General features: G+C 57.5%; 1 protein-coding gene across 3 annotated transcripts; it reads left to right on the top strand.

The window, feature by feature from the left end:
- Positions 1-527: 527 nt before the first annotated feature.
- Positions 528-24,958, top strand: APC2 (APC regulator of WNT signaling pathway 2). 3 transcript variants are annotated; one of them, XM_059697340.1, is made up of 15 exons: positions 528-634; positions 7,484-7,642; positions 7,816-7,906; positions 8,003-8,183; positions 11,362-11,470; positions 11,603-11,716; positions 12,448-12,525; positions 12,697-12,795; positions 13,269-13,659; positions 14,191-14,286; positions 15,741-15,880; positions 16,304-16,381; positions 16,576-16,692; positions 17,071-17,285; positions 17,916-24,958. In XM_059697340.1, exons 1-15 carry the CDS (start codon positions 581-583, stop codon positions 22,852-22,854), a joined length of 6,861 nt encoding a protein of 2,286 aa, XP_059553323.1. In that variant the 5' UTR covers positions 528-580; the 3' UTR covers positions 22,855-24,958. The 3 variants fall into 3 exon arrangements, with proteins under 3 accessions (XP_059553323.1, XP_059553322.1, XP_059553324.1); XM_059697339.1 differs by having other exon boundaries at positions 11,600-11,716; XM_059697341.1 differs by lacking the exon at positions 528-634 and adding an exon at positions 3,792-4,404 and having other exon boundaries at positions 11,600-11,716.
- Positions 24,959-25,107: the final 149 nt, after the last annotated feature.

Raw genomic sequence — 25,107 nt, 5'->3', positions numbered from 1 at the left:
CGGAGCCCTTCTTCACCTTTCTTTCTTTTTTTTTTTTTAAATATATTTTATTGATTTTTTACAGAGAGGAAGGGAGAGGGATAAAGAAACATCTATGAGAGAGAAATATCGATTCAGCTGCCTCCTGCACACCTCCTACTGGGGATGTGCCCGCAACCAAGGTACATGCTCTTGACCGGAATCGAACCTGGGACCCTTCAGTCCGAAGGCCGACGCTCTATCCACTGAGCCAAACCGGTCAGGGCTTCTTCACCTTTCTAGGGTTCCCCAATCCTGACCCCCTTCTCTGCTCACACGCCCTCCATCTCCCTCGGGATCTCCTTGAGCCGCCCCTCCCGGGTCATCAGTCCGGCGGCGGGACTCCTTTTCCTCGCTCCTGCAGGTCCCCAAGACCCCTTCATTCGACCCTTTCTAGGAGGAGCCCTGGCCTGTTGAGTGACCCTCCCCGTCCCCTCCACGCAGGCGCAGGGCGTCCGGGCAGCCATCCCCCACTCTCACCCCACCCCCATCTCCACACCCGCCTTCCCCACTCCTCCTGCCGAGGGCGGGGCGCGGGCCGGTCCGAGGCGGCCACTGCTCCATGGGGCTCCTGGGGCTCCTGAGCTTGCTGCACTCGGCTTTCTTCCGGGACCAGGTAGGGCGCGGGGGCCCGGCTGCGGGGATACGGGTCCGGCCCTGGGCGCAGCTAAGGGGTGCGGACCGCGGGGACAGTGGTCCCGACGGCGGCAGAGGGCGCACAGGCTTGCGCACCTCGGCTTGATGAGTCTGGGGTCTCGCGCAGGGGCAACGGGACCGTTGCCAGGGAAACAGGCTCTGACTGTTGGCAAGGCTGGGAGACCCTCCCCTACACTGCAGTGACCCCCTCCTCCTGATCTGCGCAAGCGCAGCCTCGCTGGGCCCAGCACTCGGCCTCGGAGGGAGACCCCCCCAGACCCCGACCCAAGACCGGGACTCCGAGACCGGCTGCGGCAGTGGGGGCTACGGCAGGAGCGCGCTGTGCCGAGGCTCCGTCCAGAACAGGCTTTGGGTTGGGGTTCTGGCCACGCCCTGCGCCTCTCCGGTCCTCAGTTTCCTTTGCTGAACACCAAGCATAGGGCCTACCACGACGTTTGCGGATGTTGATTTCTTCCGAATAATATCCATGTCACTGGGCCCTAGCTGTTTGCCGGTCTCCAGAGTCGTTCTGAATCTTGGAACCATAACATCCCTATTTAAGATGAAACTGAGTCTAGGGGTGCAGCGGGGAGCCCAAGGTCACATCCGGAGCTGCGCGGGGAACCTAATTGCGGGGCGGAAGCGCCCTCCCAGTATACTACCTAGAGGCCGGGAGGAGCTGTCCGCGGTGCTGACGGGGCCACGCACCAGCCCCCTCCTCATCCGTGAAAATGAGGCTCAGGACCCTGGTCAGGCCACCCGATCAGAGTCGGATTTGGGGGGCGCGGCTTAGACTGTCCGTCCTCATCCCCCCTACACCCCCCAGGGGCATTCCCTCCTCACTTGTCAGGGCCCTGCCTGGTCACCCAACCCGAGACTTGTCCAAGGTCTAATGATGACCTGGTGCCTTCCGGCTTCCCTCTAGCCCGTTACCCAGCTCCGAGTAGGGGATGCCTCTGGTTCTTCCCCCCAGTCCCTGGCACATCGAAGAGGCTCATTGGGGAAGCACGGAGATCAAAGGGGCAGAGATGCCTGAGGTCAGACTCAGAAAGCCCAAAGACACTCCATGAGTGACACTACCATGTGTTGGGATGGGGGGTTTGTCTCTGGGGATGGGAAGAAACCAGCCCCATGATTCAAATTTCTTCTTGAGAGCCCAGCAGTGATGATGTGGGTGTCTGGGAAGGGCCCTTCCTTGCTAGGCCTGGGCACTGTGCAATGAAGGTCTCTCAGCCTCTTGAGATTGGGCCTGGGATCTTGGGGAGGGGGTGTAGGGATTCCTGAAGTTCTCATGGTTATAGAATTTCCAGTGATGCCTGAGTGTGGCTGTGGCTCAAAGATTTACAGGGTCAAGGATTTGGGGGATGCCAGAGACATAATGTTCAAGAGAACATTATGGACCAGGGCATCCTGCCTTGGGGTCTCGGCCCCCATATCCCCTCCGTCTCCCACCATGCCCAGATAGGGGAGGAAGGGAGGCTCAGGGCCTGGTGGGACTCTTGCATGAACTCAAGCAATGTATTCCCTGCCCTGAGCTCCAGTTTCTCCATATGTATGAGGGCAGGACTGGCCATTGGACACTCCAAGCGCCTACCAGCTCTAAGGTTCTGGCTGTGAGGAGTCTGGGGAGCAGTGACATCTTAGACTGGGTGGGGAAGATGAGACTTAGTTCTCTGAGATGTGGGGATAGGGATTCTCCAACCCACCTTCCAGTGAACAAATGAGAAACTGAAGCCAGAGAGTGGCATGCCCAAGGTTACAAAAGGATATCAAGGCAGAGCTGAAGCCAGAGCCCTGAGCTCTGTCCCCTCCCCTTTCCCATTTCAGCTTTGCCTAGTTTTCCCTGCTTTAAAATATGTTTTAATTGACTTTTCAGAGGGAGAGGGAGCTAGAAATAGAAATATTGATGAGAGAGAAACATCAGCTTCCTCCTGCATGTCCCCTATTAGGATGGAGCCCACAACCTGGGCATGTACCTGACCAGGAATCGAACTGGTGACCTCTTGGTGCATGAGTTGACACTCAACCACTGTGCTGCACCAGCTGAAATTTGCCCTGCTTCAAACACCTCATATCTCCCCCAGTCCAGCCCTGCCACCTGCCGTGCTCCTTGGCCCCACCAGAAGAGCATATCCCCTGGATGAACTCTAGTTTCTCACTCCAGGTATTGCACATGCTGTTCCCTCAGCTTGGAATGCTTTTTCCCTCCTTGATCCCAGGGCCAATTCTTATGCATCTTGAGGAGGTCCAGAGCCAGTGTTGCCCTCTCATTTCGGCCTTCCCAGCCTCCAGAGCCTGATACCCTCTGCACCAACTTCCCAACCCCACAGTATGGTGACAACTGTGTCTGGCTCTGGAGGCTCTGGAGGCTCTGGGACCGTCAGACTTGAGTCCACTCGGGCCTCCAGCATTGCTGGCCCGGAATGGACACATAGGGCCTCCTGCAGCAGACCCAGCAGGAAACTGCGTGATCCTGTGCTCCTCCTGTGGTCCCTAGCACCAGCCATTGCAAAGGCTGCAACTGCCTCCCCATTTGACAGATGGGAAACTGAGGGTCTCGAAGTGAGCAATTTTCCCTGGCCCCTGAAGCCAGGAAAAGACAGAGGTAGGCCCCAAATCTGCATTCCATCCTTTAGGGTGTGCACGTGTCAGCAGTAGGAATGACTGGGCTGCAGCTGCAGGTTCTGGCCTCGGGTGTTAAATCCTCTAGTGGTCTCCGTAGACCCATCAAGGATCTGAGCAGCTGGGGACATGTATTCCTGAGACGCCAGACTCCTCCCTCCTCTGGCTTCCCTTCTGTGAGGGTGAATTAGGGGTGGGGTGAGGTACAGAGACATAGGGAGAATGAGATGAGGTAGATGGAGAGAAACGGAGAAATGTGGGGCAAGACACGGAGTCAAGGCAGATGCCCATGGCGGAGCGGTCGCTCTGCCAGGAGACAAGGAAAAATGAGGAGAAACGCAGGGTCCCAGGCGCTCCCCAGGATGCCTGCCCACCCTCTTGCTCCCCCTCCCCCACCAGTAGCAGGGTTTCATCCACCCTGGATCCTAAGTGCTGTCTCACCCTGACCCATCCACACACTGCTGGGCCGAATGCGAGGGGCAGGGCTGACCGGCCCCTGCTTCTGCCCCTGCCCCTGGAGCTCCCCCGCAGCAAGATGCTGATGTAACACGCAAGCCTGGATGTTTTACTCTCAAATTATGCTGATCCTGCCGCGGGACCTTCTAAGAGTCTGAGTCCTTTCACCGCGGAATGCGGTGGGGGACACGGGGTCCTGGTTCTCCGGGCGCCCCTTTTCCCTGGGGGCTTCATCTCCCCCCGCCCCCCGCCCCCCGCCACCACCACCACGCCCGCACACGCAGCCCCTGAACGCGCGAGGAGGCCAGAAGCCCCGCGGCCGCCGCCGGTCCCCGCCCCGGGCCGCCATTGGCTGTTGCCATGGCACCAGCCCGTCTTCCCGCGCCTCCATTGGCCGCCTCGCGTGCATCCCGCATCCCGCATCCTCCCCCGCTCGCGGTGGTCTCGCCCAGCGCCCTGAGTGGCGGCGCCGCCTGCCAGGCCCGCACCGGCCTTTGTCCTCCCCAGAGCCACTTGCTCACGCCTCCAAGACCCCGGAATCCCGGAGCCAGCGCCCCGCGGCCGCCCTGGCCCAGGAGCGCCAGGATCTCCAGCGGGGTCTGGGAATTGCGCCGAGGGAGGGGCACCCATGGGTGTCCGCCAGCCCAGCCCAGCCCAGCTTGAGTGAGATAAGTAAGCGGCGCGCTTTCTGGGTTGAGGGTAGGGGGCGCGGCCTCCGCCTCTGCGGGGATATCTCCATGCTCCCCCCCCCCCCCACTTCTCTCTGCTGCGCAGGTCCGCACTCGCTCTGGAGCCTCTGAGTCTCCAGGGTGGAGCCGGAGGGGAAACTGAGTCCTAAAGAGGTGTTCACCCATGTCGCTGCAGTCGGTCCCACGTACACATCCGTGTACAAGCTTCAATACCTGGATCTCCCAGTCTGCGGGCAGGCCTGTGGGGTGGGGTGGGGAGGTGCTGCACCTCTCCGGGAGTCAGTCCTTCTCAGTAAGTGGGAGTTTGGATGGAAGTAACGAGAAGGGCCCCTTTGGGCTACACCTGTGCTATACCCTCCGCTGACATTTGGCCATTCATCCCTGAATTAGAGGAACCGCCAGCTATTAGTGCTTTTCCTTTGGTGATAGACATATCTCAGGGAGGCCCCAGGAGGCTCCTGATGGGTGAAGGGCAGGCAGCAGGGCTTCCTTGAGGAAGCTGTGCTGTGAAGGATGGCAAGTCAGGAAAGGTGCTCCAGGCAGGAGAACTGCATGTGCCAAGACCTGGGGGGATGAGAGTGGAGGGTAAATGGAGGAGACAGGTCTTATGATGAGGTTACTGGGGAGCCAAGGCAGCTATTGTAGCAGGGGAGGAATGGCGTCTGACCAGTACTTTCAAAGTTTCCTTGTGTTTGTGAATGAGAAGTGGACTATGGGAGGCCAGCGAGGCTTCTCTGATGGGAGAGATGTGGGGAGCTGGGAGAAGGAGGGTCCAGTTGGGCAAAGCTTGAGGGGCTGGTAAGAGAGTGGATGGAGCCCTGACTGGTTTGGCTCAGTGGCTGGAGCATTGGCCTGGGAACTGAAAGGTCCCAGGTTCGATTCTGGTCAAGGGCATGTACCTTGGTTGCGGGCACATCCCCAGTAGGAGGTGTGCAGGAGGCAGCTGATCAATATTTCTATCTCATCGATGTTTCTAACTCTCTATCCCTCTCCCTTCCTCTCTGTAAAAAATCAATAAAATATATTTAGAGAGAGAGAGAGAGAGAGAGAGAGAGAGAGAGAGAGAGAGAGAGAATGAATGGAAGTGAGGACCCAGGACTGAATGTGGGGGAACCCAGAGGATGGGCTTGTTGCCATGTTGCCAAGCTCCATCTAATGAGGGTGCAGGAGTGGCAGGGGGAGTGAAGGTATCCCAAGCTGGCCCTGCTGGCCCTGCTGGCCCTGCAAGGGTGGTGTGTGTGTGTGTGTGTGTGTGTGTGTGTGTGTGTGTGTGTGTTGGGGGGATGCTTGAGAAGGAAGTTTGGGTTTAGGGAATGGGAGGGATATGCTGGGCTTTGTGCTTAACCTAGTGCTTCCCCTGGCTAGGTACAGCATGATGGCCTCAGTCAGGAAACAGGGCTCCAGCCAGACCCCAGGGACCTTACCACAACCCCAGGCCTGATTCTCAGCTGGGACCCCTGACTGAGCCTTGGGCAGGATTGATATTAGGGTGGTAGGCAAAGGCTGTGGTCCACAAGCATCTGGCCTCCCCCACCTGACACACTATCTCCCAGTCTGACCTGTGACTTGTGTTTGCTGAGTGACTACTGTTCCTCCTCCTAACCCTCACATCAGCTCACTAGATGGGCCTGGCAGACTGAGTTCCTTCCATTCCTCAGATGGGGGAACTGAGTTCAGCAGAGGGGGCGGGGCCTATGTGCCTCCAGCATGTCCTGTCTGAGCATGTCCAATGTCTAGGCTCCAGCTATGCCTTGTCTGTCCTTCTAGACCCAGGACTATGCTAAGGAAGCCAAAGGACAGAGCCAGGCATGCAGTAGGTCTTTGGAGCCAATTTGTCATGCCTGAGCTATCCCCCCACCTGGGGCAGAGCCCCCACCCCTCCTCCAGGCCCATCTGTGTCCTTGGTGACTTCAGGGTGAGCAGGGACCTTCTAGGGGTAGAAAGAGAGAGAGGAAAATGAATGAGCAAGTGAATGAGAGTGTGGCCAGGTCGGGGAGGGAGAGAAGGGTATCCTCTGTGGGCAGAGGAGGGCTGGCTGATTTGGGGACAGGACACAGGTGGGCAGGGGGAGGGGGCTCCCAGGGAGGAGGTGGCAGAGGGGATGGGCTGCTATTGGTGAGCCTCAGACAAAGGCAGAGGGAGGGGGAGCGCTAATGTTGAGGGAACAAAGAGGGAAGGTGGTGGGGCAGGAAGGCTCTGGCAGGAGTGCCAAGCTGAGGGAGGAGATGCTGGCCTGCTGGACAGAGGGAGAAGGCTGGGCCTGAGCAAGAAACGGCAGCCAGACACACAAAGAAGCAGGCGGCAGTGGTGGAGCCCAGGGATGCGGCCTGAGGTGCTGGGGGGCCACAGGAGCTGGTAGAGGGCTGACTGCAGGGCCCTGGGCCACACAGGTAGCTACCCAGATCCAGCTGCTGATGGAGGAGTTGTGGGGGCTGCAGAGCATTTGGGTTCCCAATCCCCAGGGTGACCACAGTAGGCTTGTGTGGGTCTGGAGCTCCACTGTCGCCTGTCCATTGGTTTCTTAGAGCCTTCGTGACATTTTTATTGTCTGTCAATTGGATCAGTGGGTAGTCTGTCCACCCAACCTCTGGGCAGCTACACTGCTGCAGGGAAAGTGTCCTGGCTATCCATCTGTCTGTCTGTCTGTCTGTCTGTCTGTCTCTCTGGCTGTAAGCTTGGTGGCACTGAGCTGGCAAGTCCATCTGCTGGGTTAGACTGTCAGAGTCTTGGCTGTCCATCTGCTGGCTGGCTGTTTATAAGCACATGTGTCCAGGAACCCAGCTGTGAGAATGCAGGTCTTTCTGTATCTGTCTGTTGGTCACTTGGGTGTTTGGGTTGTCTGAATACCTGTCTGATGGCTCTGTCTCTCTCTCCCGTTGTTCCTGCCTTTGTCTGTCACTCCATCTGCCACACCATCTGTCCCTAGGATTCCCTGGGCCAGCTCTATCCTGCCTGCAGCTTCTCCTACTTGGGACCCAGCTCCAGGGTTGGGTGGGAGGGGGCTAGGGCTTAGGTCCAGCGTAAGTCCCTCCTCAGAGCCTCATGTTACCTTGTGGCTACAGGTGCTGCAGGAGCTAAAGATGACGAGTTCCGTGGCACCCTACGAACAGCTGGTTCGGCAAGTGGAGGCCTTGAAGGCTGAGAACAGTCACCTGAGGCAGGAGCTTCGAGACAACTCAAGCCACCTGTCCAAGCTGGAGACAGAGACATCTGGCATGAAGGTGGGGGTACAGCTGGGTAGAGGACATGGACCTGGGTCACAGGGACAAACACTAGGGCACTGGATCCCAGAAATGGGCAGGCAGGGCCCAGGGCATCTCACAGGGGGGTGGATCTGGGGCAGCTCAGGGCAGTGGCCATGACAACCAACACTCTTTCCTGCCCCCACCTCCAGGAGGTACTGAAGCACTTACAGGGTAAACTGGAGCAGGAGGCCCGAGTGCTGGTGTCCTCAGGGCAGACTGAGGTGCTGGATCAGCTGAAAGGTGAGCCTTGGGGCCCCCTCTACATAGTGGGTGAGCTGGGAGGAGGAGGGACAAGGAGGGGTGCTGACCTCACCCTCTCCCTCCATTCCCATCCAGCCCTGCAGATGGACATCACCAGCTTGTACAACCTCAAGTTCCAGCCCCCAGCCCTGGGCCCTGAGCCTGCTGGCCGAACCCCTGAGGGAAGCCCAGTACATGGCTCCGGGACTTCCAAGGACAGCTTTGGGGAACTGAGCCGGGCCACCATCCGGCTGCTGGAGGAACTGGACAGAGAACGGTGAGAAACTGACCACTGGCCCGCCCCCCAGCCAGACTCCATCCTTGTAGTCTCTGCCTTTTGATTGGCCCATCAGCATGTGCACCACCCACTGAGCCAGTCCTTCCCACCTTGTGAGCCTCCACTTCAGGCACCAGCTTTCTGTGGCTCCTCCACCCGCTTTCCTGTCACAGCTGACCTCAGCTGGAAGACAAAGAGGAGGGGACTTTCCTGCCAAAGGGGAGGGCTCCTAGGAGACGTCCCCAGGGGTCCCCAACACCCAGTCATCACCAGGGACAGTGCCAGGGCTCAGAGTTAGGCCTGGAGCCAGAGGGACTCAAAGCAGTCTTTGTGAAGAAAGGGCTGCAGCCCAAGAAACCTGGAGGGGAGGGGGCAGCAGAGGGAGGCAGGGTCCAGGCGCTCTGCTCAGCTTGGCTAGGTTGTGTGGGGTCAGAGAGACCTGGCGGTCCATGTTGGGGAGGGGGAGACCTTGTGAAGTTTTAGGTTTGGGAGCATTATAATATCATTTAAAGTAATCAAATGTTTAGGATGACTCACCCAGAGCATGGGTGCAGCCAGATGGGGTTAAGGGTAGAGCCAAATCTGTTACAACTGGAGCAATCTGAGCTGGAAGCCTCCTCTATGTAGCCTAGAGAGTGATTATCGAGTTTGGGAGAGGTGTTAGTGCCCCCCTCAGAGTCTTTCTCTGAGAATCAGAATTTACAAAGGAACTACTTTCTCTTTTTCTTTTAAAAAATATATTTTATTGATTTCAGAAAGAAAGGGAGAGGGAGAGAGAAACATCAATGATAAGAGAGAATCGTTGATAGGCTGCCTCCTGTACCCCCCCTACTGGGGATCGAGCCTGCAACCCCAGCATGTGCCCTTGACTGGAATTGAACCAAGGACCCTTCAGTCTGCAGGCCGATGCTCTATCCACTGAGCCAAACCAGACAGGGCTACCTTCTCTTTTTAATTAACTTTCTATGCCCCACCACCCATCCCTAGTTTGGGGGAGCACCAAGGGCAAGGCTTTGCCATGCTGACTGTTAAACTTCAAGCATGACAAACTCGTGGCCCACAATGAATATTTTTATGGCCCAGGCAATATAACGGTATGTAAGAAACGTTTTATTTTATTTTTTTATATTTTATTGATTTTTTACAGAAAGGAAGGGAGGAGAGGAATAGAGAGTTAGAAACATCGATGAGAGAGAAACATCAATTCAGCTGCTTCCTGCATACCCCCTACTGGGGATGTGCCCGCAACCAAGGTACATGCCCTTGACCGGAATGGAACCTGGGACCCTTCAGTCCGCAGGCCGACGCTCTATCCACTGAGCCAAACTAGTCAGGGCTAAGAAACGTTTTAATAAAAATTTTGTAACAATTTTTATAATATCATGTTATACATAACTAGAGGCCCAGTGCACAGATTCGTGTCGGGGGCGGGGGTCCCTCAGCCTGGCCTGTGCCCTCTTGCAATCCAGGACTCCTCGGGGGATGTCCAAATGCCGGTTTAGGCCTGATCAGCCACCTGGGGATCAGGCCTAAACCAGCAGTTGGACATCCCCCAAGGGATGTAGCAGTGTGCCAAGCGGCAGGCGGCCAGGAAAGAGCCCGAGCCACTTGCGCTCATCCCGGCCTGTTGCCCCTGCCGCCGCTGCTCGGTAGCGCTGCCGCAGAGTCGGGAGAGACTCCCACCGCACATCTGTGCTCACCAGCCATGAGCCCAGCTTCTGGCTGAGCAGCACCACAGGGGGACCTGTGGGAGTGCACTGACCACCAGGGGCAGCTCCTGCATTGAGCATCTGCTCCCTGGTGGTCAGTGCACATCATAGTGACTGGTTGTAATGGTCACTTAGGCATATATATATACACACACACATACACACACTAGAGACCCGGTGCACAAAATTCATGCACAGGTAGGGTCCCTAGGCTTGACCGGAGATCAGGCCCGATTGGGGTCTTCTGGCTGTGGGCCGAGGCCTCCCTTCCCCAGCTGCTGGCTGCTGGCTGGGGCCTTCCTTCATTCTGCATCACCCCCTGGTAGTCAGCACACATCACAGCCAGCGATTGAACTCCCAGTCTCCCGGTGGATTTGTTACTATGACATGCACTGACCACCAGAGGGCAGACGCTCAATGCAGGAGCTGGTCCCTGGTGGTCAGTGCGCTCCCACAGCCAACCTCCTGCAGTCCCTCCCCCCTGGCCGGCCAGCCCCCCCAATTGGTCCCAATCAGAAGGTTGGCCGGCCCCAATTGCCCTGTTAGGGACTGGGAGAGATGGCCTCTATTGGCCCCGATCGCTGGCCAGGCCAAGGGACCCCACCCATGTACGAATTTGTGCACCCGGCCTCTAGTTATTAATAACGAACTACAACATTTGCTAATGACTAATTACTATGGTCGCGTTGCATTCATTTCCCTTACGTGCCTTACGTGCAGGTGCACCATTTCTCTCCACTAATACTAACAGCAAATATTTTAGCAGCTGATTGCCACATCATTAGTCCTGTACTGACTTGTTTGGTGTGCACAACAAAAAATATTTCACTTTTGGAGAACAAGAAAAATGGGTTTATTTGTGTTACGCTTATTAATTTGTGCAGTTATTCAGTGTCTGGTAGTTAATGTTCAAGAAAAAATATTAATTTTTATTAAAATGTCCTATTATTTTATGTTAACGATTACTCATTTATTTCAGCCCTTTGTATTCAGCATGTCTCTATCTAAATAAACCTACGTTTCTATGAAAATTGAAGCTTTTAGCCCTAGCTGGTTTGGCTCAGTGGATAGAGCATTGGCCTGCGGACTGAAAGGTCCTGGGTTCTATTCCGGTCAAGGGCACATGCCCGGGTTATGGGCTCAATCCCCAATAGGGGGCGTGCAGGAGGCAGCTAATCAATGATTCTCTCTCATCATTGATGTTTCTCTCTCTCTCTCCCTCTCCCTTCCTCTCTAAAATCAATAAAAGTTAAAAAAAAAATGTTAAAAGGCCTTAAAAAAGAAAGACAATTGAAGCTTTTGTGTGTTTTTGTGTGTGGCCCACATAAACTTAAACCTTGTTTATTTGGCCCATGTTAGCCTTTGAGTTTGACAAGCTTACCATACACTAAGCACTCAACAAGCGATTATTAAAATCAAAATAAACCACACATAATAATGCCTCCCCCTCTGCGGGCGGGCCCGCTCAGGTGTTTCCTGTTGAATGAGATTGAGAAGGAGGAAAAGGAGAAGCTCTGGTACTACTCCCAGCTGCAGGGCCTGTCCAAGCGCCTGGAGGAGCTCCCGCACGTGGAGACGGTGAGCACGTGGGCAGGAGAGAGGGGAAAGGGTGCTGTGGGCCGCCCGGCCCCTGGCCAGGGCTGTGGCGGGCAGGTCCCAGGCCCTTGCCCGGACAGACACTCACTGCGGCCTGCCCACTCTCCCCAGCAGTTCTCCATGCAGATGGACCTGATTCGGCAGCAGCTGGAGTTTGAGTCCCAGCACATCCGGACGCTAATGGAAGAGCGCTTTGGCACCTCTGACGAGATGGTGCAGCGGGCGCAGGTGCGGCGGAGGGCGGGCCGAGGCGAGGCTATTCGCAGTGGATGAACAGAGAGGTCGTTGTGGGAAAAGTCTGGATTAATGGGATAGAGGGCACTGACTGCTGTGGGCAGGGTCTGGCTCAGGCGGTGGAGCCAAAGGCTAGAGCTGTTTGTGGGTGCAGCCTGATGGGGTTAAGGGCAGCGCCAGGCTCAGAGGTGGAGAACACTGAGGCCAGTAGGGACGTGGGTGACTTGATCAGTGGGCGGGGACATCAGGGAGTGGGTAGGTCAGGATGGGTGGGATCTAAATAAGGATGAGACCAAATAAGGGAGTGGGCAGGTCTAGCATGGGGCCTAAGTAGGGGGCGGGGCTAGAAGGATGAGGAAGGGTCAGTGAGTAGGACCAAATCATGGAGTATGGAGTCAGAGCCTGGACTAGGGAGCGTGGACCATGGGTGCGGTCAAGATGTGAGTGGAGTCAGACATCAGGCTAGGGTTGTGGGGGGGCCATATCAAGGAGTAGGTGGAGTTAGGGCCAAGGGTGGGGTTTGGACAGTGGGAATGGCCATACCTTAAAGTAGGTAGGGTCAGATCTGGGGGTGGGATTAGAAGAGTGAGCAGGGCCAAATCAGCGAGTGGGCAAAGTCAGAGGTGGGTGGGTTAGGACAGTGGGCCGAGCTATATCAGAGCGGACAGGGTCAGAGCAGGGACCTGGTCAGCCACAGCAAGCTATGTGTGCCTTTCTGCCACTAGATCCGTGCTTCTCGCCTGGAGCAAATCGACAAGGAGCTGCTGTCTGCGCAGGACCGGGTGCAGCAGACGGAGCCCCAGGTACTGGCAGGAGCAGTCAGGGGCCTGGGGGGGGGGTGCGGGGGGGAGGTGATGACCCCAGGGAAGGCGGGTACCCTGAGGACCCATCATCATGGGAGTGTGGCCAGCATCAGCAGTCAGGGTGCTTTCTGTGGTGCTCCCATAACCCCCAGGCTGGTGTTCTCTTCCCAGGCCCTGCTGGCAGTAAAGTCGGTGCCAGTGGATGAGGACCCCGAGACTAAGGTCCCTGTGCACCCTGAGGATGGTGCCCCTCAGCCAGGCAACAGCAAGGTAAGGGGGAGTCCAGTTGGGGTGCACTGAGAGGCAGGGTGGGGAGTGGAAAGCCAGCTGGATTAGGGTGTGGTGAGGTTGGTAGGGTCAGCATGTGGTCTGGGGCCTGGTGAGGTGGACAGGGATACCTGTCCTATGTGTTTGGGTGAGCGCTCTAGACTTAGATGTAGGGCTACCCCTAGAAGTACCCAGTGAGGGCAGTGGAATGGACAATTGGTCCTCATGGGCTGGGGGCATCTCCACAGGGACTGAGGCCTCTCATCCATCTCCCCAGGGGTGTGTGGTGGCCCATGGGGGATGCAAGGTGAGGGTGGTGGGGGTGAGGAAGTGATTCTCCTGGGCTGGGGTCACAGGATTCCTACCATGTTTAGGGTGAATCACCCAGAGCATGGGGGTCACCCCTGGCTGGGGAGGGTGGACAGACAGACTGGGGCCAGGTGGAATCCATTGCTGTCCCCCTTCCCCCGCCACAGGTGGAGGTGGTCTTCTGGCTGCTGTCAATGCTGGCGACACGGGACCAGGAGGATACAGCACGCACACTACTTGCCATGTCCAGTTCTCCTGAGAGCTGTGTGGCCATGCGCCGCTCAGGCTGCCTGCCACTGCTGCTGCAGATCTTGCATGGCACAGAAGATGGGGCTGGGGGTCGCAATGGGACCCCTGGGGTGCCCGGAGCCAAGGATGCACGCATGCGTGCCAATGCAGCACTGCACAACATCGTCTTCTCCCAGCCAGACCAGGGCCTGGCACGTAAGGAAATGCGTGTCCTGCACGTGCTAGAGCAGATCCGAGCCTACTGTGAGACCTGCTGGGACTGGCTGCAGGCCCAGGACAGCACCACCAAGGCAGGCGGGGTGGGCAGCGGTGAGTGTAAACCTCCCTGGCCACCTTTGTGCAATGAGCACAGAGCTTGGGCTTTCTGGGTGGCAGGGCAATTTCAGATTTCATGTGTGGGCTGAAGCCTATGGCGACTTTATCATGATAGACTGGCAAAAAGACAGCAACCTATGCCCTGGTCGTAGGGTAGCTCAAGAAACAGTCACTGAATGCATGGATGGATTGTGTGTAACCAGAAATATGGATGCTGACTTTGAGATTCCTAGTTTGGGCAGCTGATCACAAAGTTAATCTATGACAAAAGCACCACCCAAAGGTCCTGAGCACCCAGCACAACTTCATCTCCTATCTCAGCTCTGGGTGAGGCAGGCACCTTATTATTCATTTTAAGAAGCGTTAGAAAAGGAGGCCACTGTTCTGGGAGTGACCCCTCAGGTGCCAAACATGCAGTGGTTTGCAGAGCTTGGGTCTTTGTGGGGGTGAAGGCAGGGAAGGTAGGACTCAACAGGGGTAATTTCCTGGACTGGAACGGCTCTGATCTGGTCCCTTGGCCCACAGCCCCAGTCCCTATTGAGCCACAGATCTGCCAGGCCACCTGTGCGGTGATGAAGCTGTCCTTCGATGAGGAATATCGTCGTGCCATGAATGAGCTGGGTGAGTGCACCCTTACCTCCTCCGTGTCCCCTCCATTTGGCCTGGGGCTTCTGGGCCTCATTCAGCCCAGGGCAGGCTTTCAGCCTTAATGGTCCTGAGCTCAGAGGATAGGGAAGTGGCCAGGAAGCCAAGAGCAAAAGTGAGAGGTTCCTACTTAATACACAGAATCAGAGTTGTTGGGGAAGGGGAGACCTTGTGAAGTTTTAGGAGCATTATAATATCATTTAAGGTAATTGAAACATGGACAAAAATCTCATCAATGTGCTTAATTTTACTCCAGTTACTACAAAATTAGATACTGCTTCTCACTCAGCAGATGATCACACACTCAAAGGCTTACTCACTAAATAAATAAATAAATAAATAAATAAATAAATAAACAAACAAACAAAGGCTTACTCAGATCTCTTGTGGTCTGGCTGCAATTGGGACAAGACAGCAGACACTGATGAGAGTGTATACCTTTCAAATCATTCCTTTCCCAGCTGGGGAGTTTATTCTCTGGCTGGATTTATTTAGAAAGATGCAGAAAGATGAGGAAGGTAGCAACCAAACCAAATAAAACCCCAGATCTGGAAACCACAGAAGTGTCCAACAGCCCCAGCCCCTAAATGCACAAATTGCCTCTTTGTCTTTGCTCAGTGAAGCAGGAAGGGCATCTTGTATTTGAATTGCAAGTTAATTCTTTTCTTTTTAAAATATATATATATGCAATATTTTTAAATCTATTTTTATTGATTTCAGAGAGGAAGAGAGAGGGAGAGAGAGATAGAAATATCAATGATGATGGAGAATCATTGATCGGCTGTCCCCCGCATGTCCCCTGCTGGGGATTGAGCCCGCAACCCAGGCAGGTGCCCTGACCGGGAATCGAACCAAGACTTTCTGGTTCATAGGTCGATGCTCAACCACTAAGCCATGCTGGCTGGGCACAAGTTTTTTCTTGTCTACTCACCCTGACCATTTCCCCCCACGTTTGCTTACTCTTTGTAAAGTGAGAGTCTAGTTTTCATAGTGACTAAAGAACTGTGTGTGTGGCAGTCGTCAGAGGCTGAAGGTCTAATGGTCTTGGGATTGTTTTCATTTATGGTGTTGAGGGCCTTCATGACCTGAGAGCAGAAGGGAGCTAGGAACCTGAGCAAATAGCAGGGAAAAGCATTCCAGGGAGAGGGAGCAGCACATGCAAAGGCCTAGAAGCTGAAGACGTGTGAATGGAAATGTGAAAGGAGGTGGGTGTGGAGGTCACAGAGTATCCAGGGGATCGTGCCAGCCTGGCGGCAGGCTGCCTGGAGGAGTTGGGCTTCAAAGGTGGGCTTGAGGAGAGCAGACCTGGGGGTAGGATGAGGGAGGGCACTTAAGCAGGGGAATGGAATGGGCAGAGGTTGGGAGGAAGGCAGGGGTTCATTTGGGGTGCCCCCCTGCACCTCCCTGTGCACCCTCCCATGTCCCCATAGGTGGGCTGCAGGCTGTGGCTGATCTACTGCAGGTGGATTATGAGATGCACAAGATGACCCAGGACCCACTCAACCTTGCCCTACGCAGATATGCTGGCATGACCCTCACCAATCTCACCTTTGGGGACGTCGCCAACAAGGTGCCTGGGGCGGGCAGGTGGCGTCAATGCTCCCCCCACCCTTCTCTGAGCCTCAAAACAGCCCTGAGAGGCGGGGAAAGTTGTCCTTGATTTATAGGTGGGTAGAGTGAGACCCAGAGAGGGCCGTGGAAGGAGGGACTGTGGCTGGATTCAGTTGGCCACCATCTTCTTGGTTGCTCTACTGCAGAGTGGGGCCTCTGGGCTGGAGGAGGCTGTGTATTTGCACCTTTCTCAGCCTCAATTTCCTCATCAAAGCAACAGGATGATTGCCATCCCTTTGCCATAGTGGTGAGGATGGGAGGCTGAGGCTTTAACCCTAGCACATAGTAGGTGCTCAGGGAGAAAGCCTGAAGGTGGGGCGTGGAGCCCCTCATGGCTCCTGCCCCACTGGCCGTGGCATGAATTTCCTGTGGCACCCCACAGGCCACACTATGTGCCCGGCGTGGCAGCATGGAGGCCATCGTGGCCCAACTGGCTTCTGAGAGCGAGGATCTTCACCAGGTACCCGGGTGGAGTGGGGTGGGGCATGGGGAGAGCCTTGCTGAGTGTCCCACTGTCCAAGACCCCTGCCGACAGAGTCCCCTCTCCTGTGGGTGTGATGGGCATCCCCTTCAGTCTCTCTGTAGCCCCACCACATGTGGGGTTGAGGGCAGGGGGCCCTGGGCCCATCTTGCCCACCCTGTGCCCTGACCCAGGTGGTGTCCAGCATCTTGCGCAACCTGTCCTGGCGGGCTGACATCAACAGCAAGAAGGTACTGAGGGAGGTCGGCAGCATGACCGCCCTGATGCAGTGTGTCCTACGAGCCTCCAAGGTAGGCACTGGATGGGCACGACGGAGTAGGGGGGTAGGAATGCACCTGAGACCCAGGGGAGAGGGCACTGCCATGGCTGCTTAATGCCAGCCACAGGACAGATGGTGAGTTCTCTGTCTTGGGTTGGGGGGGGGGGGTCAAACCAAACACCTTACCACTTAGCTTACCAGGTGGCCCTCAGACAGGCCTGGGGTTTCCATCCCTTCAACTGAGAGATCCTGTGAGGACCAGTTTTATTGATTTTTGCTTTTATTTGAAAACGTATTTGGGTGCTTTCCTTCCAGCCTTTGTCTGGGCCTTGATGGAGAGGGCCAAGTGGGTGTGGCCGGTGCCTGGGGCCCCCCACCACTGACCTTCACCTGTCCCACCCATGCCTAGGAGTCCACCCTGAAGAGTGTGCTCAGTGCCCTGTGGAACCTCTCGGCACACAGCACGGAGAACAAGGCAGCCATCTGCCAAGTGGACGGTGCCCTGGGCTTCCTAGTGAGCACGTTGACCTACAAGTGCCAGAGCAACTCGCTGGCCATCATTGAGAGCGGTGGAGGCATCCTGCGCAATGTGTCCAGCCTCATTGCCACCCGAGAGGACTACAGGTGGGTCCATCCCACCCCACACATTGGAGGGCAGAGGGCACCACAGAGGGTGCTGCAGGAAGGTGGGCCCCCAGGTGTGGTCTGGGGCTGGGGTGGCAGATCCTGTCTGTAGTGAACTGTCACTGAGGCTGCAGCCTTGGTTTGTCCTCTGGCAAATGGGTGTCCCTATTTGTCCCCAGGGACTAAGTTCTGTAATATAAGTATCCCCAAATATTACAGGAGATATACTTTGCTAAATATTTTATCTATTAATAAAATATTTATTAATTTAACAACTTACAAGTGATACTTAGTATCTTTAAAAATAGAATTTATAGTATGTTTATCCCAAATACCACACAAGATATTGCGCTAAAATAAGATACACTAAATTTTATTTTAAAAGGTATTTTTAACTTATTATTACAATTATTTAATAAATATATTATTTCTTTTAAGTAATAAAATTAACACAAGTTAATTTGATACTATCCCATTTGATACCTGGGATAGACTTATACTACATATTTATTCTTTTCTCTGAGATTCTAACTCAGCCAGATGCCTTATATTTTTATTTGCCTGATCTGGCCACCCTGCTCCTGGTAAGATGAGGGATGGTCCCGCCTGACATACTCCTCTGTGCTGCAGGCAGGTGTTGCGGGACCACAACTGCCTGCAGACTCTGCTGCAGCACCTGACGTCACACAGCCTGACCATCGTGAGCAACGCCTGCGGCACTCTCTGGAACTTGTCCGCCCGCAGCCCGCGAGACCAGGAGCTGCTGTGGGACCTGGGCGCCGTGGCCATGCTGCGCAACCTGGTGCACTCCAAACACAAAATGATTGCCATGGGCAGCGCCGCCGCCCTGCGCAACCTGCTGGCTCACCGACCTGCCAAGTACCAGGCAGCGGCCACTGCCATCTCCCCCAGTGCCTGTACGCCCAGCCTGTATGTGCGCAAGCAGCGGGCCCTGGAGGCCGAGCTGGACGCACGGCACCTGGCCCAGACGCTTGACCACCTGGAGAAGCAGGACCTGCCTGAGGCCGAGGCCGAGGCTGCCGCTAAGAAGCCGCTGCCACCTTTGCGGCACCTGGATGGGCTGGCCCAGGATTATGCCTCAGACTCGGGCTGCTTCGACGATGATGATGTGCCCTCCCTGGCTGCTGTGGCCGCCACCGCCGAGCCTGCCAGTCCTACTGTGCTGTCCCTCTTTGTGGGCAGCAACTTACTGCAAGGCCAGGCACTGGCCCGTGCCCCACCTGCCCATCGCAGTGGCCCAGAGAAGGAGGCCGGTGGGGAGGCAGCCTTGGCAGCCAGGGCCAAGGCCAAGCTGGCACTGGCAGTGGCTCGGATCGACCGGCTGGTGGAGGACATCTCAGCCCTGCACACATCATCCGATGACAGCTTCAGCCTCAGCTCTGGGGACCCCGGGCAGGAGGCACTGCGGGAGGGCCGAGCCCAGTCCTGCTCTCCTTGCCGGGGGCCTAAGGGTAGGCAGCGGGAGGCCAGTGGCCGAGCTCACCCATTGCTGCGGCTCAAGGTAGCCCATGCCAGCCTCTCCAATGACAGCCTTAACAGTGGCAGCACCAGTGATGGGCACTGTCCCCGTGACCACATAAGGCCCTGCCCACTGACCTCATTGGCCAAGCACCGAGAGGGGCCCTCTGGTGGCCAGACACGGCCCAGCCAACTTGATCTCAACCTGCTGGGTGGCCAGGCTAAGCCAGCAGCCCGGGAAGCTGCAGCCACCGATGCCTGTGTGCGCACCATCAAGCTGTCACCTACCTATCAGCATGTGCCACTGCTCAAGGACACTGCCAGGGCTCGTGTGGGGCTCCCGGTCCCTGGGACCCGGAAACAGGCCTGGCTACCTGCGGAGGGTCTGAACAAGGTTCCTGAGAAGCTGGCGGCAGAGGCGGCCCCGCTCTGCCTGTCCCATTGTAGCTCCCTGTCCTCACTGTCCTCGGCTGGCCACCCGGGACCCAGTGAGGCAGGGGACCTGGATGACAGTGACTCGTCCCTGGAGGGGCTGGAGGAGGCTGACCCCAGCGAGGCGGAGCTGGATGGGGCCTGGCATGGGCCAGGGGCTGCCTCCCTGCCCATGGCCATCCCTGTGCCCCCTCGGAGCCGGAGCCTGGGGGTGGAGGACACCACACCGTCTAGCTCCTCCGAGAACTGTGTGCAAGAGACACCGCTGGTGCTGAGCCGCTGCAGCTCAGTGAGCTCACTGGGCAGCTTTGAGAGCCCATCCATTGCCAGCTCCATCCCCAGTGACCCCTGCAGTGGGCTGGGCAGTGGCACAGTCAGCCCCAGCGAGCTGCCTGACAGCCCTGGGCAGACCATGCCACCGAGCCGCAGCAAGACACCACCACTGGCCCCCCCACCTCCTGGTGAGCATGAAACCACCCATTTCAGCCTGCAGTGGGAAAGCTATGTAAAGCGCTTCTTGGACATCGCCGACTGCCGAGAGCGCCGCTGGCTGCCCTCTGAGCTAGACGCTGGCAGTGTGCGCTTCACTGTGGAGAAGCCAGATGAAAACTTCTCGTGTGCCTCCAGCCTCAGTGCATTGGCCCTGCATGAGCACTACGTGCAGAAGGATGTTGAATTGCGGCTGCTGCCCCCAGCCTGCCCCGAACTTGGCGGGGGTGGTGGCCCTAGCCAGCACTTTGCTGGGCACTGCTGTCGAGATGAGGCCAATGGTTGCCTTGAAGGACCACCTGCCACCAACCAGGAGCTGGAGCTTCTGCGGGATTGCCTGGGTACAGCTGTGCCCACCCGACTCCGCAAGGTGGCCTCAGCACTAGTGCCTGGCCGCTGTGCACTTCCCATGCCCGTCTACATGCTGGTGCCCGCCCCGGCCCGGGAGGACAACTCATGCACTGACTTGACAGAGGGCACGCAGGTCAATATCAGTGTGGCCTCACTCAGCGATGAGACACTGCAGGGACCTCCCAGGGACCCACCTGGTGGGTGTGGGGACAGGCAGAAGCCAGCAGGCCTAGAGGCTCCTGCCAAGCAGACCACTGGGCACCGGCACAGGGTTGGGGGTGCAGGCCGCAGAACGGAGCCAGCCCGAGGGCTGGTCAAGAGCCGGGCTGGGCTGGAGCTGCCCCTCCGAAAGCCCCCAAGAGCTTGTGCAGACAGGAACAGCCCCCCATTGGGCCGAGCTCATGGGGAGGGGGCATTGCAGTCCCTATGCCTCACAACGCCTACTGAGGAGGCTGTGTACTGCTTTTACAGCAACGACTCGGATGAGGAGCTGTCCACAGCGGCGGGGGCGACACCCTCCCGGTGGGCATCTGCTACTTCCCAGACAGTGAAGAGGGAGGGCCTGGCTGGCAGGAAGAAGGCACAGGCTGTGCCCAAGGCCACCATGTCCACCCGGGCCCAGCCCAGCCTCATTGCTGATGAGACACCACCATGCTACTCCCTAAGCTCCTCCACCAGCTCCCTCAGCGAGCCGGAGCCTGAGGCTGGCAAGATCCGAGCCCATGAGCCAGTGGTCACCAAGGACCGGGGCCCTGGCAGTGGGCATGATGGCTATCCCAGTTCTCGGGCCAAGGCGGAGATGCTAAGGCGCTGCATTGGCTCAGCCGTGCCCAGGCGCTGCCCACAGGTGTCAGATCCAAGACGTCACAAGCCCCGAGATTCCCGGCTGGACAAGCAATCAGAGAGGCCGTCGGAGCATGGCGAGGAGGCAGCGGGGTCAGACCATGCCTCAGATCTGGACAGCGTTGAGTGGCGTGCCATCCAGGAGGGCGCCAACTCCATTGTTACCTGGCTGCACCAGGCCGCGGCAGCAGCCACTCAGGAGGCCTCATCTGAGTCTGACTCTATCTTGTCCTTTGGTTCAGGGTTGTCAGTGGGCTCCACCCTACAGCCCTCTCTGCACAGAAAAGGGCGGCCGACACGAGCAAAGGGGCAGGCGAGCAGTGCCACCCGGCCAGAGAAACGGGATGTGACCCTGGCCCAGCGTAATAGCAGCCCCTGCTTGCCCACTGGCTCAGAGAAGCTGCGTGGTGCTCAGAAGACCACACCTGGGATGCCAGCCATGCTTCGAGGAAGAACAGTGATCTACATGCCCAGCCCAGCCACCCGATCTCAGCCCAAAGGCACCCCTGGCCCCCGCACCACACCAAGGAAGATGGGACCCCTGAGCCCCACACAGCCAGCAGCTCCCACCAAAGCCCTGGGCCCTGGGCAGCAGCGGTCTCGAAGCCTGCACAGGCCTGGCAAGATCTCAGAGCTTGCAGCCCTGAGCCCCCTCCAGAGGAGTGCCACGCCACCGGCCCGCCTCACTAAGACCCCCTCATCCAGCTCCTCCCAGACCTCCCCTGCCTCTCAGCCCCTGCCCAGAAGGTCACTCCCAGCTGCCCATGTTTCGGGGCCCCTGCCCAGCCCCGGGGCCTCACTGGTGTCCAAGACACCCATGCGGGCCCTGCTAGCCAAGCAACACAAGACACAGAAGTCACCTGTGCGGATCCCCTTCATGCAGAAGCCCACCAAGCGGGTGCCACCATCCCTGGCCAGGGCAGCCCCAGAGCCAGGCTCCAGGGGTCGGGTGGGATCCAAGGGGTGCCCAAGTGCCCGAGGAGGCCGCCTGGGCCTGGTGCGCATGGCCTCAGCCCAGTCCAGTGGCAGCGAGTCCTCCAACCGCTTGGGTTTCCAGCGGCAGCTGACCTTTATCAAGGAATCACCAGGCCTGCTGCACCGACGTCGTCTGGAACTGTCCACGGCCAAAGCCACCCCCTCCACCTCCCAGGGCGGCTCACCCCGCCGCAGCGGGCCTACCCTGCCCACCGTCTTCCTCTGCTCCTCCCGCTGCAAGGAACTGCGGGCATCCTCCCCGCAGGCCCTGATTCCCCAGCAGCCCCCCACAGCTCGGCCAGGCCCTGGTGAGCGGCCACCAAGGCGCACTAGCTCAGAGAGCCCATCCCGTCTGCCCATCCGCAAGCAGGCCACCCAGCCTGAGGCAGTCAAGCGCTATGCCTCTCTGCCCCATATCAGCGTGGCCCAAAAGCCAGAGGGTGCTGCCCCTAGTCCCGCATCTGACCCTGCCCGCCGCAGCAGCGATGGAGAGGCCCGGCCCCTACCCAGGGTGGCCTCACTGTGCACCACTTGGCGTCGCATCCGGGATGAGGATGTGCCACATATCCTGCGGAGCACATTGCCCTCTACCGCCCTGCCGCTCATGGACACCTCATCAGAGTGCCCAGGCAGTCCCCTGCAGCGCAAGACCAGCGATGCAGTGGTCCAGACAGAGGATTTCGCGGCCACCAAGACCAACTCCAGCACATCCCCAAGCTTGGAGAGCAGGGGGCCTCCTCAGGCCCTGGACAGCGGACCTACATCCCTTCTCGGCAGCGACGTGGATAAGCCTGGTCCTGCCAAGGCATCCACCTCAGCCCCCTTCATCCATGAGGGCCTAGGAGTGGCTGTGGGAGGCTTTGCTGCCAGCCGGCATGGCTCCCCCAGTCGCTCAGCCCGAGTGCCCCCCTTCAACTATGTGCCCAGCCCCATGGTAGTGGCCACCACCACTGACTCAGCTGTGGAGAAAGCCCCCGCGCCCGCTGAACTCCTAGAATAGTTGCCTGGACTGGTTTTCTGGAACATCCTCTCTGGCCAAGAGCTATCTGGTTGTCCTGAGGGTGGACCCGGGAACTGCCTACTCACCCGAGTCCCTGCCCTCAGAGCCCCACCCCGGCCCATGTCGGCCTCGCATCTCATGCTTGCTTCTGTGCTGTGGGGACTAGAGAAGGAATTGGGTTGCACGCTGGACCTCAAGTCCCAGCCTTGCCCACATGCAGAGACCACCCTCCTGACCCCCAGCCCAACTGCGCTTAAGCCTCAGCAGGACACTCATCTCTGTGGAACCAAGGGAGATTACAGCATCCACCTGAGGTGAGGGACAAGGCTTCAGAGGGTGGTGCCATCCAGCACAGGCCCGAGGCATCCATCAGAGGACAAAGCTCATTATTACCGGGGCAGCTGGGTAATTTTTAATGATGACTGCTGAACTGAGGGAGGGGTATAGCTGAGCCTGACAGAGACAGGCCCCTCCATTTTAGGTGCCAAGCCAGGGGCCAATGGACAGGGGGGGACACTGTCAGAACAGCCTGGAAGGAGCAAGGAGAGAAGGGCAAAGGCAGATAGCTGGGTGATGCGGGGCCACCCCATGTCCCTCCTCCTGGCTGGGGTGGGTGCTGGTTTTGACCAAAGGAGGAAAAGGGGGACTAGGGAGGTAGGTGGAGGGAGTCAGGAACAACTGGCGGGTGAGGTGCAGTGGAAAGGAGGATGAGAGTCAGCCAAATATGGTTCACCTTGGTGACACCCAAAGCCCAGGATCTACAGGACAGCACAGCTGCAGGGACTGGGGTGGGGCTGACGCCTAGCCTAGGAGGAGGTGCAGGGCCTAGAGCCCCAGTACTGTGGCCAGACCAGCTAGATATGTAGAGGCCATGGCTGCTGGGGTGCTCTGTCAGTGAGGCAGAGATCAAAGGGCACAAGGAGCCTGGTGGGCCTCTGTGGCCCCTGCCGGTGTATACATATGCGGGGGGACTGCTGAGGTCCCTGCTCGGCTTCCTGCAGATACAGCCAATGACCTCTTTCCTGGGGAAGCTTGGCTTTGAGAAGTAGCTGCTCATAGATCTGCCACAGTGCACGAGAGCCGCCCCAGAGGGGCTGGGGAGCAGATGCTGTTTGCGGAGACTGGCAACATGATGACTAGAGTTTAGGTCCCTTCTCTGGGAGGTTGGGTGGAGGTGCAGAAGGAGCTCCTGTCCCTGCTCATGGCACCACTGTCCCTCCCTATCCCCTGTCCATGGAAAGAGCTGACCCAAGAGCAGAAGTGTTTACTGGACCGTCCTCAGTTCCCCCAGTGGGGTTCTTGGGGGCCGCACTGATCCAACTTCCACAGACACCGTGTTACTTCTAACACATCGGTGTCATGTTGCATTATAAGCCCTGGAACACCCTGTCCACGAGGACAATTGCCAGGGCTCTGCCTCAGAAGGCCACAGGCACGATGCAGGAATAGCTGGGTGCACCAAGTACTCCTTTTATGACCAAACTTCTAGGACGAGCTGGCACACAGAGGACCATGGCAATGAGGGCTGGGCAGTATGTTGCATGAGCCCATAGCTGACCCCTTAGGACACACTGGGGGAAGGGGGGATATTTCAGATGCATCTCAGAAACCAGGACTCCTTGTCCCCATCCTTGACCTGAAGTGGCAGAACTTGGTAATCTCAACTCCTTTTTAAGCAGGGGCTGTGAGATGTCTGCTCTCACACTCACCATGGGCCAGCTACCTCCCAAAATGGCCTGGTGGGAGGAAAGGCCATGCAGACTCACACACAGCTTGCCCAGCCATAGGGAATCTGAAGTGATGGGTACTGGGGATGGAAGCACTGTGAGACCCTGGGTGGTGCTCTCAACATTCTGTCTGTTTTCCCACATGGGCCATGAGGAGAACTCCCAGAGCTACCTCTAGAGCCAGAGTGGCTGCTGTGACTTGATGAGAGGCCCAGACCTCCCTGGCTGCCCCCTCCACCTGCCCCTTGTCTTCAGAAGGGGGCAGCTTTCACCTCAGCCAGCACACCAGGAGTCATGCCCCATCTATGCCCAGCAGCCACATTTGCCTTCTCTGTTCCCGTGACAGAGGCACAGCCACACCTCACAACTGCGCAGGGCAGGACAGTGGCAGCCCTGGGCCCTGAGAAGAGTGGTGGTCACTGGACAATTGATTCTAGGCCTGAGCTGGAGGATATCTCCCAGGAAGCCTTGATCCCCTCAGGGCTGCTCAGCCACCTGACAATGCTGAGGGGACCCTGTCTGCCTC

This window comes from Myotis daubentonii, chromosome 5 (genome assembly GCF_963259705.1).
Source record: "Myotis daubentonii chromosome 5, mMyoDau2.1, whole genome shotgun sequence".
Taxonomy (NCBI): Eukaryota; Metazoa; Chordata; class Mammalia; order Chiroptera; family Vespertilionidae; genus Myotis; species Myotis daubentonii.
The sequence above is the reverse complement of the archived record's forward strand: the minus strand, read 5'-3'. Positions and strand labels throughout refer to the sequence as shown.